Source organism: Elephantulus edwardii, unplaced genomic scaffold (genome assembly GCF_000299155.1).
Source record: "Elephantulus edwardii isolate Elephantulus edwardi_28Jun2011 unplaced genomic scaffold, EleEdw1.0 scaffold00114, whole genome shotgun sequence".
Taxonomy (NCBI): domain Eukaryota; kingdom Metazoa; phylum Chordata; class Mammalia; order Macroscelidea; family Macroscelididae; genus Elephantulus; species Elephantulus edwardii.
In genome coordinates, this window is record NW_006399864.1 from 3,515,220 (window position 1) to 3,530,642 (window position 15,423).

The 15,423-nt window shown below is 41.0% G+C and overlaps 1 protein-coding gene across 1 annotated transcript in view; it reads left to right on the top strand.

Moving 5' to 3' along the window:
- The first annotated feature begins 4,448 nt into the window (after window positions 1-4,448).
- Window positions 4,449-15,423, top strand: part of PKHD1L1 (polycystic kidney and hepatic disease 1 (autosomal recessive)-like 1) — a 184,076-nt gene continuing 173,101 nt past the window's right edge. Inside the window, exons 1-2 of the mRNA XM_006892350.1 lie at window positions 4,449-4,521; window positions 6,889-6,978. Of these exons, the coding sequence (XP_006892412.1) occupies window positions 4,449-4,521; window positions 6,889-6,978 (163 nt within the window). The remainder of the gene's footprint in view (window positions 4,522-6,888; window positions 6,979-15,423) is intronic.

The following is a 15,423-nucleotide window of genomic DNA, read 5'->3' on the forward strand; positions in this document are numbered from 1 at the left end:
GACGCAGTGACTGCTGCAGTTGGTTTTAGTGTGACATGAAGTATGAAGATGGCACAGGATAGAATTGAGTTCAGATCTGTTTTTCATAGTCACTGTAGGCTGTACTCGACTTAATGGCAACTAACAACAACAACAACTATTTATTTCCCTCTCCCCTCTACACTATTGGTTATCCAACTAGGAGCTTATGCCTATTATTCTCGCTATTCCTTTTTTTACACTAAGCACACTATCACCATGGCCTTGGCATTTATTTTTCCAAATTTCTAAAATGTTTTCCCAGATGTCCACATGTCTATTTGCTGACTTCCTTCATGTCTTGAAGCAAAATTCACAGTCTATCTCAATACAGTGTCTGATTATCCTATCTTAAATGTCATCCTTGCCAATAGATATACACATTATATTATCTCTATTTTCTTTTTAATGTAACTTATATGAGACTATATGAGCTTGGAAGGAGGAGTGGCATCCACTTCCATAATAGCTTGTCTCCAGAAACCCTACAAACATGGAGAGAGGATGAGAGACACCCAAGCATTGAGGACTCTCCTTCATAGAGTCGCTATGAGTCACCTGCTACTGGACTGCACTTAACAACAACAACAACATATGAGACTCATTTATCTTTTTATTGTCTGCTTCATTAGATTAAACTTTATGACAACAGAATTTCTTTCTTTTTTTTTTTTTTTTTTTTTTTTAGCAATGTTCAGGACATTGAATACCTTGTTGAATGCAAAGGATTGTTTTTTGACAGTTCATTTTGTTCCCGTCTCTTACATTTGCATTGTTTCAAAACTGAACAACAGCAACTCGGGTCAAATAAAGCATTGGTAAATTAATTCCTTATTCTCCCTAATTCTGCCTGAGCTCCTTCCAGCCTCTTGTCACTTTATTATTTTTAAAACAAGGAATCAACAAATCCAGCGCAGCAAATAAACTGACGGTCCACTTAAATTGAAGTTCCCAATATAAAATATGAATTTTTAGCTTTTAAGCTAAATATTGATTGAGACATGGTTAAGCTAAAAAAATATTTATTCATTGGTTATCTGAAAGACCAAATTTAGCTGAGTGACTTGCTTTTTTATCGGACATCCATACTTCTACCTCTCTCTTCCAGCCTCTACTCAGCTCTACCCCAGGAAGTAGTTAGAATAGAGGTAGGAACACGCTTGTTCCTGCTACAGAGACAGTTTTATGAGTGGGTAGTGACCTTGGACATGAAGCTTCCTCATGTACATAGATCTTTCAAGAAGTTTAATGACAAACCAATGATAAATGTTCTCTTGACTTGTTTTCAGGTTTTGAACAATGGATTTCCACATAGGGAAAAGGTAGGAAGGGAGTGCCTGCTGTTGGGTGCCATGGAGTCAAGACCCACGGCAACCCTATGAAGAACAGACTGAAGCCTTGCGCTGTCCTGTGCTGTACGTAAGCACGAACTCTGCGTGCCTGAGCCCTGGGTTACTCAAGTGTGATAAGAAGAGTATATACCTGGAGGATGACGAATGTGGGTGGGGATCGGTCATTCCTGGAGGAATACTAACTACTTCTCACCAAAAGGTGAGGACAATCAAAGATAGATGCAAAGGTGAACAAAGAGAATTGAAAAATGTCTGCAAATGAAATGTGCAGATCTACAAAAGAGTGGAAAGAATCACGTGGGGTATGGCTAAGTCATTTCAGTAGATTCCAACTAATAACGGTGCTCTAGAAAAGGACCATATCCTACCAACACCTAAATTTAAACAGTGTTAAATGTTATAGCTCTTACTTCATCTAGATAGTCCTTTTCCCCCCAACCCTTTTATATTTTCCCCCCAACCCTTTTTAAAGTAAATCCCAAACACCATGCTATTTCAACCATAACCATTTTATTGTTGTTGTTGTATTGACCCAGAGCTGACCCTCCAGTGTGTTTCCAAAATATGTGAACACTCTTTTACTTAAACATGAGACCACTGTAATACCTCACAAAATGAACACGTCCAAAATTAACTGTAATACTTGATCCAAATTCAATTTATCTTGAGCTCTTAAAACTCCCTTCCCACTCCCCAAACCAGGATCCAATTAAGGCTTATGCAATGTATTTGGCTTATATTGTCTTTTAAGTATCTTGTAAGAACATCAAGAATTTTAACAAGATGAGGCTGCAAATGAGTGGATCAATTATCCCCCTGATAACTAAGGAAGAGATGGGCAACCACGGAAAATGAAATTTGTTGTTGTTGTTGTTATTGTTATGTACCATCGAGTCACTTGTGACTCAGAGTGACCCTATGTACAATAGCGCTGAAACCTTCTCCATCCTGTGCCACATTATTGTCTCTGACACTAACCTTCATTACCCCAGTCACTCAATCAATCTCATTGAGAATCTTTCTCTCTTGCACTGTTCCTCCATCCTCCCAAGGATGATGTCTTCAAGGATTGGTCTCTCCTTGCAACATTCCCAAAGTATGTCAGAAGAAGCCTCAGAACCTTACCTCCAAGGAGCATCCTGGTTTCACCCTCTCAAGTATTATCCTGTTTGTTCTCCTAGCAGTCTATGGTATATTCAACACTCTTCTCCAGCACAGCAGTTCAAAGGCAGCAATCAACAGTTTTCTGAGGCATAGCAAGTAATTGCAAAGAGTATGGTCTGCCTCAGGCACACCTTAGTATCTACACTGATGTCATTGTTCTTTTGTACTCTGGAGATATCTCTGACAGCAGACTTTCCCAATGTAATTTGTCTTTTAATTTCCAGGCTGCTGATACCAAGAGTGTTGATTGTGGAGCCAAGAAAACAAAAGCTGTTAACAATCTCAATCTCTTCACCACTGATCATAATACTGCCAGTTAGCCCAGTGGTGAGAATATTTTTTGTTTTCTTGATGTTGAGTTTCAATCCATATTGAAGGTTGCAGTTCTTAATTTTCTGCAGCAAGCTCTTCAGGTCCTCTTCAGTTTCAGCAAGGAAGGTTGTGTCATCTGCATAAAGCAGATTATAGATAAGTCTTCCTCCAATCCTGATACCACATTCCTCCTCTTAAGAGTCCAGCCGCCCAGATGATCTGTCCTGCATTTAGATTGTGGAGATAGGTCACATCCCTGACGTACATACGCCCTTCCCAATTTTGAACCATGCAGTGTTCCCTTGCTCAGTTCTGACAACTGCCTCCTGGTTCAAGTATAGCATGATGAGGTGTTCTTGGATTTCCATTCTTCTTAGGGTTAGACACAGTTTGTTATGATCCATAGTTTGTTATGGTTATTAGATTAGGTTATTAGAAATAATGGAGATGGTTTGCAATGCTCTGTCAGAAGCACTAAAGAATGTGTCATTGGAGGCTCTATTAGGAGGACAGCAGCACCTTTTTCTGCTATCTGTTGAGTCTCTGTGGCAACAGGAAACCCTCACCTGAAGGTCATCAACTGAGAGGCCTAGGAGGAGAAGAGCACAGCCTCTGGAGTCTGCTTAGCTATGAGAAGGTTTTGGTCAGAGGAAAATACTTAACCTCTCTGACCTTAAAATGGAGACCCAACTCTCTATGCTGTTGAGTGAGAATCAACTTACAACTTTGTTTTATCGTGTTTTCTGAGGTTGTAAATCGCAGAGGAGGAGATAGCTGGTCTGGGGATCCTCAGATGGATCTTAACAGCCGGAGAGGCGGGGCCTTTGAGTTAGGGGCTCACTCCCCAATTGACAGCCCCACCAGAGCTGCTCATGGAGATAACAATGATAACCTAGCCTTTTTAATATACTGTGAGCTGACATCTCTAATGCACTAGTCCTGGGGTTTTGCTCTATGTCAAGTGATCAATAAATGTTAGTATAGCTTTTAAAGGACTAGCACAAACTTACACGAATGGGTAATAGTTTCTATTTCAAAAAATATAAGGGTTTATAGTTCAAAAAACCTTAAAAACTCAGTGTTGTTGAGCTGGGACCAGCTCTTGGCTGACTCTGCATTGAATTTCCGAGGCTGTAAACAGCGTCGGAGGAGATTGTCCATCTCTCTGCGGAGCGCTGGCGGATCCCAACTGCCTGGGAGTCACGTTAGCAGCCCAGCTCTCCGGACCAGGCCAGCAAAGCCCATGTGAGGGCGTTTAAGAACCAAGGCAGAAATGAAACTATGCAGGCCCCACATTTATAAAAAAAAGGGCGGGGGGGGAGCAACATAACAGAAACATTAACTTGACCATTGGTTATCCTTTGCCAACAGAAGTGGGGCCCTTGCACCTGTGGGCCCAGGTTGGGTGTCAGGACCCGGGTTTGAGCAGCACCTGGGCGAAAGCAGACTGGTCTGCTTGCCCGCTGGGTGCTCTGCACGCCCAGGGGAGGGAGGATGCAAATCCCAGGGGCGCAGCGGAGCGCGCAGGGCGGGCCCGATGCGCAGAGGAGCCGCCTCCACCCTCCGCCCAGCAGCGCGCAGAGCGGCTGGAGCGGCGTCGCGATGGGACACCTGTGGCTCTCGGGGGGCTGTGTCCTCTGGGGGCTGCTCCTGTGTGTCGCGGAGCCACGCACAGGTAACCAGTCGGGCTGGGGCTCCAGGGGACAAAGCAGCCAGGGGCGCGCAGGTAGAACTCTGTCTTAACACCCAGCCCCCCTTGCTGGGTGCCATGGTCAACGTGGGGCTGCTAGGGGACCAGGGACCCCAGAGGGAGCTTTGAGAGAGGGCGAGGGAGAGGAGAGAGCGGCAGAAGTGGAGTGAGAGAGAGAATTTTAAATTCATTTAATTCATAGCTGTTGTTGCTTGAATTATTGAAATTTCCCTTTTAAGTGACTCAGTTAAAAGAGGACTGTACTTGATGGGGACACGCAACCTGAGTTATCCGTCCCCTCTCTTTCCGTGTAGCCCTTTGTGCCCTCTAAACCAAGGGCAGCAGTGTCCCCAGTCGGACAGAACTGGGTGTCAGTCACTTCCAGGGGCAGCTGCCCTGTCTTTTCAAAGCAATGCCCAGGAGAGTGCTGGGAAGGGACTGATAAGAAATTGGAGTTGTCAGTGGAGATAAGGCGGAGGATGAACCTGAGATAGCCGAGGAGCCCACGGTCTGGAGATAGGATCCATCTTCGTCATAGGAGTTTGCTGCTCTTGGCTGAGGCTACTGTGAGTTATAAATGCACAGCAAGTGGAAGCAGGCTTCGCGCTCCCAGCAAGGACGGACCCCAAGTGCACGGGAGAAGGTTGGTGAGAGGAGAGGTGGTCTCCTTTTTGTGAGAGAGCTTCACTTATAATAACCACGTTAAACCCATCAGTCAAGAATGAATGCTACCCTCAACAGTCCCTTAATCTTTTCTCACGTGTCCATTTCAAACCTCTCAATAATTTATGGGACTTTTGAGTCTCCACCTAAATTTTTCCACCTGTTATATGAGTTGTCAGATTTGAATGATTTCCATTTCACTACACATTAAGGGAGAAGTAAACTTTTTAAAATCCATTTGTGGATCTTGGAATTGTTTTAAAACAAAGCTTAAATTTCTCCTGAGAAACTGACTCCTGATACATTAATTCCGGTGCTCACTCAGGCGGCTCCCTCAGACTGAATTACCAAAGGTTACCTTCATCTTTCAGACTGTTTGGTCCAATCTGATCAATATTTGCCTTCCAAGACACAAGAGAGGCATGCTCTCTAAGAAACCAAGTAGTCTGTGTGTCCCTAATGGATCTCCCGTGGCCCCATTGTCTTTCTGCCACTTTTTAAGCTAAGATTTTGGAAAGCTGGAGGGGGGAGGGCTGTTTGTTTTTTGGGTTTTTGTTTTGTTTTGTTTTGTTTTAAGAGGGCCATGAAGAAGGCACTTTATTGAGGTGAGGGCATTTTGGGATTCTTGTCCTATCCGCCCTACCCCTGACTTGGCTTCAGTCTCATCAGTACAGTCTCAGGGGTGGAAAGGACCAGGTTTAGGGCTGTTCTGGGCTACCACCCAGGAGAGGCTGGGCAGTGGGGCAGGAAGGCTGGGGCTCTGGTCTAGCGCTGAGCTTCTAAGCAACAAAGGAGACAGTGATGGAGTCAGGGGATGTGGTGGGCCAATCCCCCAGGTCTAGGAAGAGGGTGGTGTGGCTACAAACCAAAGCTGGAGTATTATTTACATTTTTATCCTCTGGAGCCTAATGCAGTTTATTGAGTAAAATAGTGAGACTGAAATTAAGAACTCACAACTACCAGGAAGATAGCCATGGTCCAGAAATTCTTTTTCCAATACTCTCACTCTATCACAGAAAACATTTTCTTTTAAAACAGAGTATTAACCTAGGCTTCTCTTCCAATCTAGCTGGTGCTGCATTTCTGATGGGCTTTTATAATTTCCCCTTGAAGACTTTATTTACCGCTGTTACACTGTTAGCTTGCTAAACATCTTTGTGGAGCTGCAGTTAGTAGAACACCACAAAATTTAGAAGATGTTTTAAAATATGGTAGGTAAGAATGGTGGCAATCATGCCTGGCTCCTGCTGTGAGATGCCTACTACAGAGCTTTGCACAGAGTATTAGCTAAATGCATGAGCAAGTCCTTCTTGTTGTTTGTCTGTGGGTAGGAATAGACACACAGCTGACCCTTCAGTAGGTTTTTATCAGAGGCAGTAAATCACACAGGGGGAGATTGATAATCTTTCTCCCTCAGAGCAGATGATGAATTTGAACCCTTTGCCTTTGGGGCAGTAGTGCAGCTCCTTAGCAGTAGGCCATCAGAGCTCCCTGACATAGTCCTATAAAGAAAAAAAAAAAAAAAGAAAAGACAAAACCCACAACAAAACGAACAAACAACTTGAGTTTAGTTTTAGTTCTATCATTTTCTAATACTATTTCCACAAAATTGCAATAGCTTGTATAACATTTGATGCTTGAAATGAAGGATGTAATAATTTTACTCTGCTATGCTTGAATATCTTTCAGGTGGCTCTAAACAAATCCCCAAAATCACAGAAATAATTCCTAAATATGGCAGCATCAGTGGAGCAACAAGACTGACCATCAAAGGAGAAGGTAAGGTTGGATTTTTTATGTTAAAGTACAAGTGTTTGGAAAACCATTTTCTTTTTACAGCATTACAGTTTGAACACATTTGTTAGTGCGCACACACACACGCGCGCTAACATGCTCACACTGGATTTGTTTCACTACTTGGCCAGAGTTGTAAAACTCTATCTCCTTTGATAGCTGATGAAATCCCCAAGTGTCCCTATCAACCTGATCATCTGAATTCTTATTATGATTACGTGCTTAAGGCCAAGCTCGGAATTTCAATGACTAGAAAGAAACATTTTTAACCTAACTTTACAGATATTTGATTTTCTATTTTTGACTCTAATAATGTTTCATTTCTTTTTATATCCAATAAAGTATTTTAGGAGTTTAGGAGGAGAGATGTTAGTAAGACAACATAAGGTTGTCGTGTTTCGTAGAGTTGGAATTGACCCGTAGCTGACCCTCCTGCAGGTTTTCAAAGGCAGTTAATTGTATGGGAGGTGAGTGCCCACCCTTGTCCTGCGGGGCAGCTGATGGCCTCAAACTGTGTGCCTTCGGGATTGCAGCACAGCTTCTTGCCACTAGAAGCAAATATAATGTTCATGGTAGGGAAAAGGAAATGAAAGCAAAATTTTAATTTCTTCCTCTGCCACCCAAGCCTTACCACATTTTTTTTTTCACTTTCTCCTTCCTTGGTTTTGATAGTAACAATGATAATAAAAAACAAACCCACTGTCTCTGAATGAATTCTGACTTGCAGCAACTCTGTGTAAACAATCTGTAAATGTATTTAACTGATCATTGTTTCCAGGATTAAAGAGAACGATTTAGTTTGAATCTCCCAACTATTCCCAGGTAGAAAGACTGGGTAATCTCCTCCCTTATGACTTACAGCCCCTGCAAACATGCTGGGAAGTCAGCTGTGAGTTAGGTCTGACTCCTCAGCAGTGAGTCATAACGTTTTAGTCCATCTTTAAATGAGAAGCCTTGGTGGTGCAAAGGTAAGTGCTTGGTTGCTAACCCAAAAGCTGGCAGTTTGCACCCACTTAGTAGATCCAGAGGGAAAAGCAGAAGGGATCTACTTCTGTGAAGATGCCAGCAAAACAAAACAAAACAAACCTCAACCAACCAACCAAAAACTGCCTGATGGGCACTTCTACTCTGTCACTTGGTCACTGTGAGCTGAAACGGACTGGACGACATTTAACAAAAATAACAACAACATGCCTTGAAATTGTACTCAATTTATTCTCAGTTGCTGTTAGGTGGCATTGACTACGACTCATAGTGCCCCTCTCAACAACAGATCTAAAGTTTGTCCTATCCTGCGCCATCCTCCACTCTCTGGCATACTTAAGCCCATTGTTGCAGTCACTGTGTCAGTCTACCTGGTTGAGAGACTTCCTCTCTTACCTCATCCCTTCACCTTTCCAAGCATGATGTCCTTCTCTAGAGAATAGCTTCTCCTAGCAACATGCCTGACCTATGTGAAATGAAACCAAAAAACACTTTGGCTGTGCCTTCTCCAAGACATATCTACTTGTTCTTTTTGTAGTTCTTAGGATATTCAGTACTCTTCTCCAACATCGCATTTCAAAGGCATCACTTCTTTCCCTGTTATTCTTATTCATTGTCCACTCACAGCAGTATGGCTAGTAACTGAAAAGACCATAGCCTCAATCATGTGCACCTTGGTCCTCAAACGAATAATAATAATAATAATAATAATAACACTGCTCCTCAATAATTTGGAGAGGTCCTTATGTAGACTTTTCCAGTACAATACAAACCCTGATCTCCTTACTGATCGGAGTAAGTGTATTGATTGTGGATCCAAATACGATGAAGTCGTTGACAGTTTGAATCTTTTCTCTGACTATCATAAAGTTTCCTATTGGTCCAGTGGTGAAAATTTTTATTTCCTGAAGTTAAGATGCAATTGATATTGAATGCTGCAGCCTTTGTTCCTCAGCAGCAGACGCTTCAAGTCCTCTTTCCATTCAGCAAGCGAGGTTGTGTCATCTGTGTAATGAAAAGTTAATGATGAGCCTTCCTCCAGTCCAAAGTTCACAGTCTTTTTCATTTTTCCAATTTGTCAAATAATTTGCTCAGCATAAGGTTTGATAAGTATGGAGAAAGACTACCCTGACACATACTTTTCTTAATTTTAAACCATGTACTGTTCCCTTGCTCTGTTTGCCCAATAGCCTCTTCGTCTAGGTATAAGTTATGCATGAGCACGATCAAGTGGTCTGGGATTCCCATTCGTTTCAATGTTAGTCATAATTTGTTATGATCTGCACAAATGCCTTTGCATAGTCAAATAATTGATGATCTGTGGAACAGACCATTAATTACTCATGTTTTGAGTTGAAGTCCTCCTTTTGTTATTCCTCTAATGGTGTGGTTAACCCAAAGCTGCACCTCTCTGAAGTTTGAATCTACCAGTTGCTCCACAGAACGCAGATTATCTGCCATGAAATTTACAGCATGGAAAACCCAAGGGAAGCTCAGCTGTGAGGCAATTCCAACTGGATAACAATGAGTTCTTGAGGGTTTTGGGGCCCGTTTGTGTTTATGTCCTTTTGTTGTTGATGTTAAAAATCTGGAAATAATTTTATTTGCTAAAGATTATTTTCAGATGGTTTTATCTATAGGTCTGTTTGGTTATACATTGCTATTAATTTATATTAGCATGATATTGATTATTTAATAGATATTTAATATACTGAAAGGACAGATGTTGTTGTTGTTAAGTGCCGTTGAGTCGCAGGCAATTCATAGCGACCCTATGAAGAAGAGTCCTCTACGCTTGGGTGCTTTTCATCCTCTCTCCAGGTTCATAGGGTTTCCGGAGGCAAGCTATTATGGAAGTGGATGCCACTCCTCCTTCCAAGATTGTTTTAATCGGGAGCTCCACCCCACTCTCTGTCCGTATTGGGTAGCCAACCATTAACACATTTGGCACATCAGTGTCACAGTGTTCAGCCTCACAGCAATCACAAGTGACCATGGTATGGCAACTTGTACACCAGGGCTATACGACCTAGAGGAATGTCTGAGCAAAAACAATGAAAGACTGGCCCGAGGGCCGCGGATTAAAAGTCACCCACCTTTGGCTTAGTAGCATTGCTTTCTGGAAAGGACCGATAAAACAAACAAAAAGTCCCACCACCCAGCCACTTATTTTAAACCAAAGCCATGCTTGATTCATCATTAATTGCAAATAGGAAGAAAAATTCTATCCTGGAAGCATTGCAGAAGAGCATTCTTACTAATCTAGCTGTAACATTTGCCTTTTTTGTGGTCCTTTGAGACAATTAAACTTAGATGGAATACTCTTGATGATAATGAAGCACAAAGTGTTACGGTGAATTTATGCTCTTTACATGCTCCCCATTTCTTTTATGCTTTGTCCCAGGATAATTGGAACCACAGGTCCCTCTCTCCCTTTTAACCTCACTGTATGTGACGAAAAATGAGTTGTTTTTGTTGTTAGGTGCTGTCGAGTGGTGTATATAAACAGCAAATCTGAACCCTGTCTTATCCTGTGCCATCCTCACAATCTCTGACCCACTCAAGCCCATTGCTGCAGTTACTGTGTCAATCCACCTAGTTGGGAGTCTTCCTCTCTCTTGCCATCCCTCCACCTTTCCACGCATGTTGTCCCTCTCCAATGAATTGCCTCCCCTTGCATCTGCCTTTCTTTCAAAAAGGCTGAGGCTAAATAAATAAGCCTTGGTGACATAATGGTTAGCACTTGATACTAACCTCAAGGTTTATGTTCAGAATCCACCACCTTGCTCTGTGAGTGTAAGTTGGAATCCTTATAGGTATGTTTGGGGAGTTTAAATATTGCTTTTATATAGGTTTTTGTGTGTCCATGAAACATAATGAGTGCTTATAAACCAATCAAAGTAAATGTGCAAAACATACCATAGCAAGTTTATGTAAATGTGGTAAGCTTACCTTAAACTTAGGACATTTCCATTCCAACTAGTATGTGGTGAATTTTTAAGTATGTCAAATGTCTCATAAAATTTTTCACTACCTTTATAAATTCTATTTTTAAAAATCTGCAGGTGAACCTGCATATGAGAATGATAACATCAGCGAATTACACGAAGCAACATTACATGTAGTGCATATTACAAGCAATGTTGTTAGGTGTGGTCGAGTTGACTACAACTCATAGTGACCCAACGAACTGTAGCTCTGATTCTTTCCCTATCCTGAGCCAACTTCACCATCTCTGATAAACCTGTACCATTTCTGCAGTCAGTGTGTCAGTCCAGCTCCTGCAGGGTCTTTATGTCCTGAGTTGACCTTCCACCCAAAAACAAAATGCAGAATGCTTGAGTGCATTTCGTCCTAACTTGAATACATCCAAAGCTGAAGAATACTTGTATTTGCATAAAGCTTACTAGGAGAGACTATGTTTACATAATTCAATAATTCTGTCTTGAACAAACATACTTACAAAAGTTATGGGTTGCTTGGAAAATTAATTTATAAAGCACATGGGGGAAAAGATAAAAGAAATAAATAAAGCACTTGAGGACAGTTGACAAATAGAATTATAAACTTTAGATGATCATCTAAATATTGTTTCCGTATGACTTTGAAAGTATATTTTTTGTATGGACATTATAACACTATAAAATATAGGAATATTTATGAGAAAATGAGTTCTCTGAACTCCTGCCCATGAAAAAGATTTACTGTCACATTTGGGTGTATCTGAATGACTTTTATTATTTCCAGCCATGCTGTTTACCCTTAAAAACAAAAATTTGTTACATTACTTTTTGCAAAAGGCTGCCCTTCAAGACTCAAAGATATAAACTTGTAGAATTATTTTGTTCAAGTGAAAAGTGTTGAACAAATGGCAGGCTCACAGTAATGATTACATTTTGATAAGTAAGTTTTGAAATGTTTTGTTACCTTATTTTCATAGCTTGTATTTCTCAATCTTCTTCCTTAGAATTTATCATGTTTATTTTTATGTGAAAAAATATATCATTTACATGGAAGAAATAAGATTTTATTTATGGCTGTCCCTTCTAGCAATTCCTCTATTATAATGTGTGACATATATAGGAATTCAATACAATTTAATTCAACTGCAGTGTTGAATTATGCCATCATTTTAATGATATTAATGTCAACATTGTTATTTTATTGTTACGTACTGTGGCGTTGGAACTGACTCATACCTGACCATTAGTGGGGTTTCAGGGACTGTAATAGCTCAGGAGGAGATTGCCCATTTTTCTGTTTGAACTACCTGTCATTAGGTTGGCAGCACAATGCCTTACCCAACAGCCCAACTTACTAGAAAGTACAAGGACTTTGAGCCAATCAACTTGCTTTGAATTCCATTAATGTCGTGTTCTGTTGTGTAACTGTGGCAAGGAGCTGCTTCTCTGAGTCTCAGCTCCTCAGCTATAAAAAGGGAATATTCATTCCTACCAGCTGCAAGTACATAAGTAATGAAAGATGATGTATCTCTAATACTGATCACACATATGTTGTTATTGTTACGTATCATTGAGTAGCCTGTGACTCATAGCGAGCCCTTCAACAATAGACTTGAACCCCGCCCCACCCTGTGTCCTCGCCGTCAATGCTCAAGCCCATTGTTAACAGTCGCTGTGTGTGCTGTGCCCATTCACCTTACGGAGGGTTTACTCTAATTCTGTGACCTTCCACCTTTCCCAGCATGTTCTCCTTTTCCAAAAACTGGCCCCTCCTTACCATATAGCCAAAGATGAAATTTCATCCTCCTTGTTTAAAAGGTGGACCCAGTTTGCATGTCTTCCAAAGCAGACCTCCTTGCCATTTGGCCATCCATGGGATACTCAGAGCTCTTTCCCCCCCCAACATTACAATGCAAAGGTATTGATTTTGGTCCTCCTTAGTCACAGTCCAATTTTCAGATCATACATATAGTTGTTGTTGTTGTTGTGTACTGTTGAGTCAGAACTGACTCACAGCTCACCCTCCAGCAGGTTTTCAGAGGCAGTAAGTCATAGAAGAGAATTCCCATCTTTTTCCTACAGAGCAGTTGGTGGATTTGATCCATGTGTCTTTGGGTTGGCAGCACAACATTTTACCAGTAGGCCACCAGGGTTCCTTATATAGATAGTCTGAACAAAAAGGCCCAGAAAACAAAATAATGAAACTCAGAGCCATTGAATGTGCTTTAATTCATGGTGACATTAGATTTCTCAGGCTGTAGAACTTTGTGAGAGGAGACTTTCTCCCATGCACCTGCTAGTGGATTAGAACAGCCACTTTTCTGGTTATCAGCCTAACAGACTATGCACTATGCCCCCAGAGCCAGTATATAATCAATAAGTTAGATTGTTATTTGTGTATTTGTTTTCTTGCCTTTGCACTGTAGGTTTGGTTTCACTGGTTATGAGTTTTACATCACTCCGCACATTTCTTTCCCGCTGTTGGGCACATCACAATTTTTATAGGGTCTTTTGTAATCTCAATCTTGCTTTTCAATTGGAGAAACCTAAGGAGGTTGCATTGTTCATGGCAACTACAGATTCTTTCAAAAAGAACATTTTCCATGATAATAGCACGAGTGTTATGCTTGGATTCCATCTATCAGGAGACCCAGGTCTGCGTGCCTGGCAATTCCTGTCTCCAGATTTTCAGAAAAAGAAGAAAAAATTACGTCAATATGTCAGGAATTTCCATGTGAATTCTCGGCTTTCTGAGTTCCAGGGTACACCCAGCGTTTCCTCTAAACCTGGTGCTTTGGCGGATGGCCAGATGAATGAGTCTTCTTCACACCCGATGATCTCTTTAGAGCTATACTTTCCGTTAAAAACAGGTCTTACATATGATTCCTTTGTGTCTCTTTTTAGTCTACTTAGAATTAGTTTAACAATTAGAATTTCTATGCTTGCTGAGTTTCTTTTTAAAGGAAAATGTATACTGGAGATATAGACAAATCTTGTTGATTTGTTTCATATTTTCCATGTTTTTCCTCCTAGGATCTTTTCAAGCGTATGTTTTAGAAATTATGTAACACATATATTTTGTAGCTATATGTGGAAGTATCATCATCTGTTGTACATTTGCTTTGTAATAACTCCTAAAGGAAAGCATTATTATCCCCTTGTTTGGTAGAATTGTTACTGCTCTTAGTTATCTTAGAATACTAAAGAGCAGAGCCTTGTTGCTTCATCAGTGATGAGATATGTACCTAGTAAGAAAAGAAAAAATACATAACATTCTGAACAACCCCACAAGTAAGACTTTCCATCCTTTAGTTTGTTGCCAGCACTTCATCTGTTTGTTCCAAACTCAATGTGAACCCCAAAGATAAGCAGAAGTTGGCAAAAGCAAAGAGGGAGTTCACTTCACCGTTTTCTTGTGTCTTTTCAAAATTCGGCTGGAGCAGTGGCTCCCTTTGTAGGTTCAAAACTGAAAATTCAATGTCAGAAATGTCAGTATCTCTCGCATTTTGATGCTTGTAAGTCAATGCCAGGTCCTGTTTGAGGTTTAAACATAGAGGAGAGAGGGGGTGCTTGTTAAAACCACTTCATTACCATTTGTGAGTTGTGGAAGAAGTTGAATTTAAATCTTGCTCATTCTATAGTTTTAAAAAGTCATTTGCTACTGTACCTCATGTTCCTCAGGGGAAGAATGATGTACACGGCATTGAAACAGATGAGGGAGAGAACTGTTGGGGAGGGATATATGATTGGGTATTATTATCATGACGGGAGTCTAGAACAAAGGCTGCACCATGGAGTGGACTTGGGAGGAGGGATGGTATAGCAATGAAAGGATTTTTGTTTGACTTTTCAAAGTGAAGAATGAACTGGGCCGGGGGTTGGGCAGGGAGAAAAGTGCAACAATGAATGATTAGAAACCCCAAGTCTCTGTAAAGTTTCATTAAAATTAATAAAGAAAAAATAATTGCAAACCACCCCCCCCCAAAAAAAAAGATAGTAATACTTAGCTCAAACTTCCTGTGGTGGATGGATTCTGAATTCTTGTGGTCCTCCAGTGTGTTTCTGACGCTGCTAACTCTTAACAGAGACTGCCCCTCTTTCCCCCCCACAAAGAGCCAATGCTGTTTTCAAACTGCAGGTAACACAAGATGTTTGGGCTTAGCAGAACTCGCTAAGAACTACACCACCAGAGTTCCATAATATTTACCTAAATCTCGGGAATTTTATGGTTAATAGTAAGAACAGGTGTCTATTAAGCTCTTAACATATGAACCAGGCACCATGGTCAGCTAGCTCTATTCAGAAATCTCACTCTTCATAACTATCTAATTTATGGATAAATTACTGTGATCTTTTTTCTGATGAGATAACGGAGGCTGAATTTGTTTTGTTCAAGGTTATACAGTGAGCAACTGCTAGAAGATTCTATCCAGATGTCAGAATCCAAAATCTGAGTCTATTAAAATAACAGACTTAAAAAAAA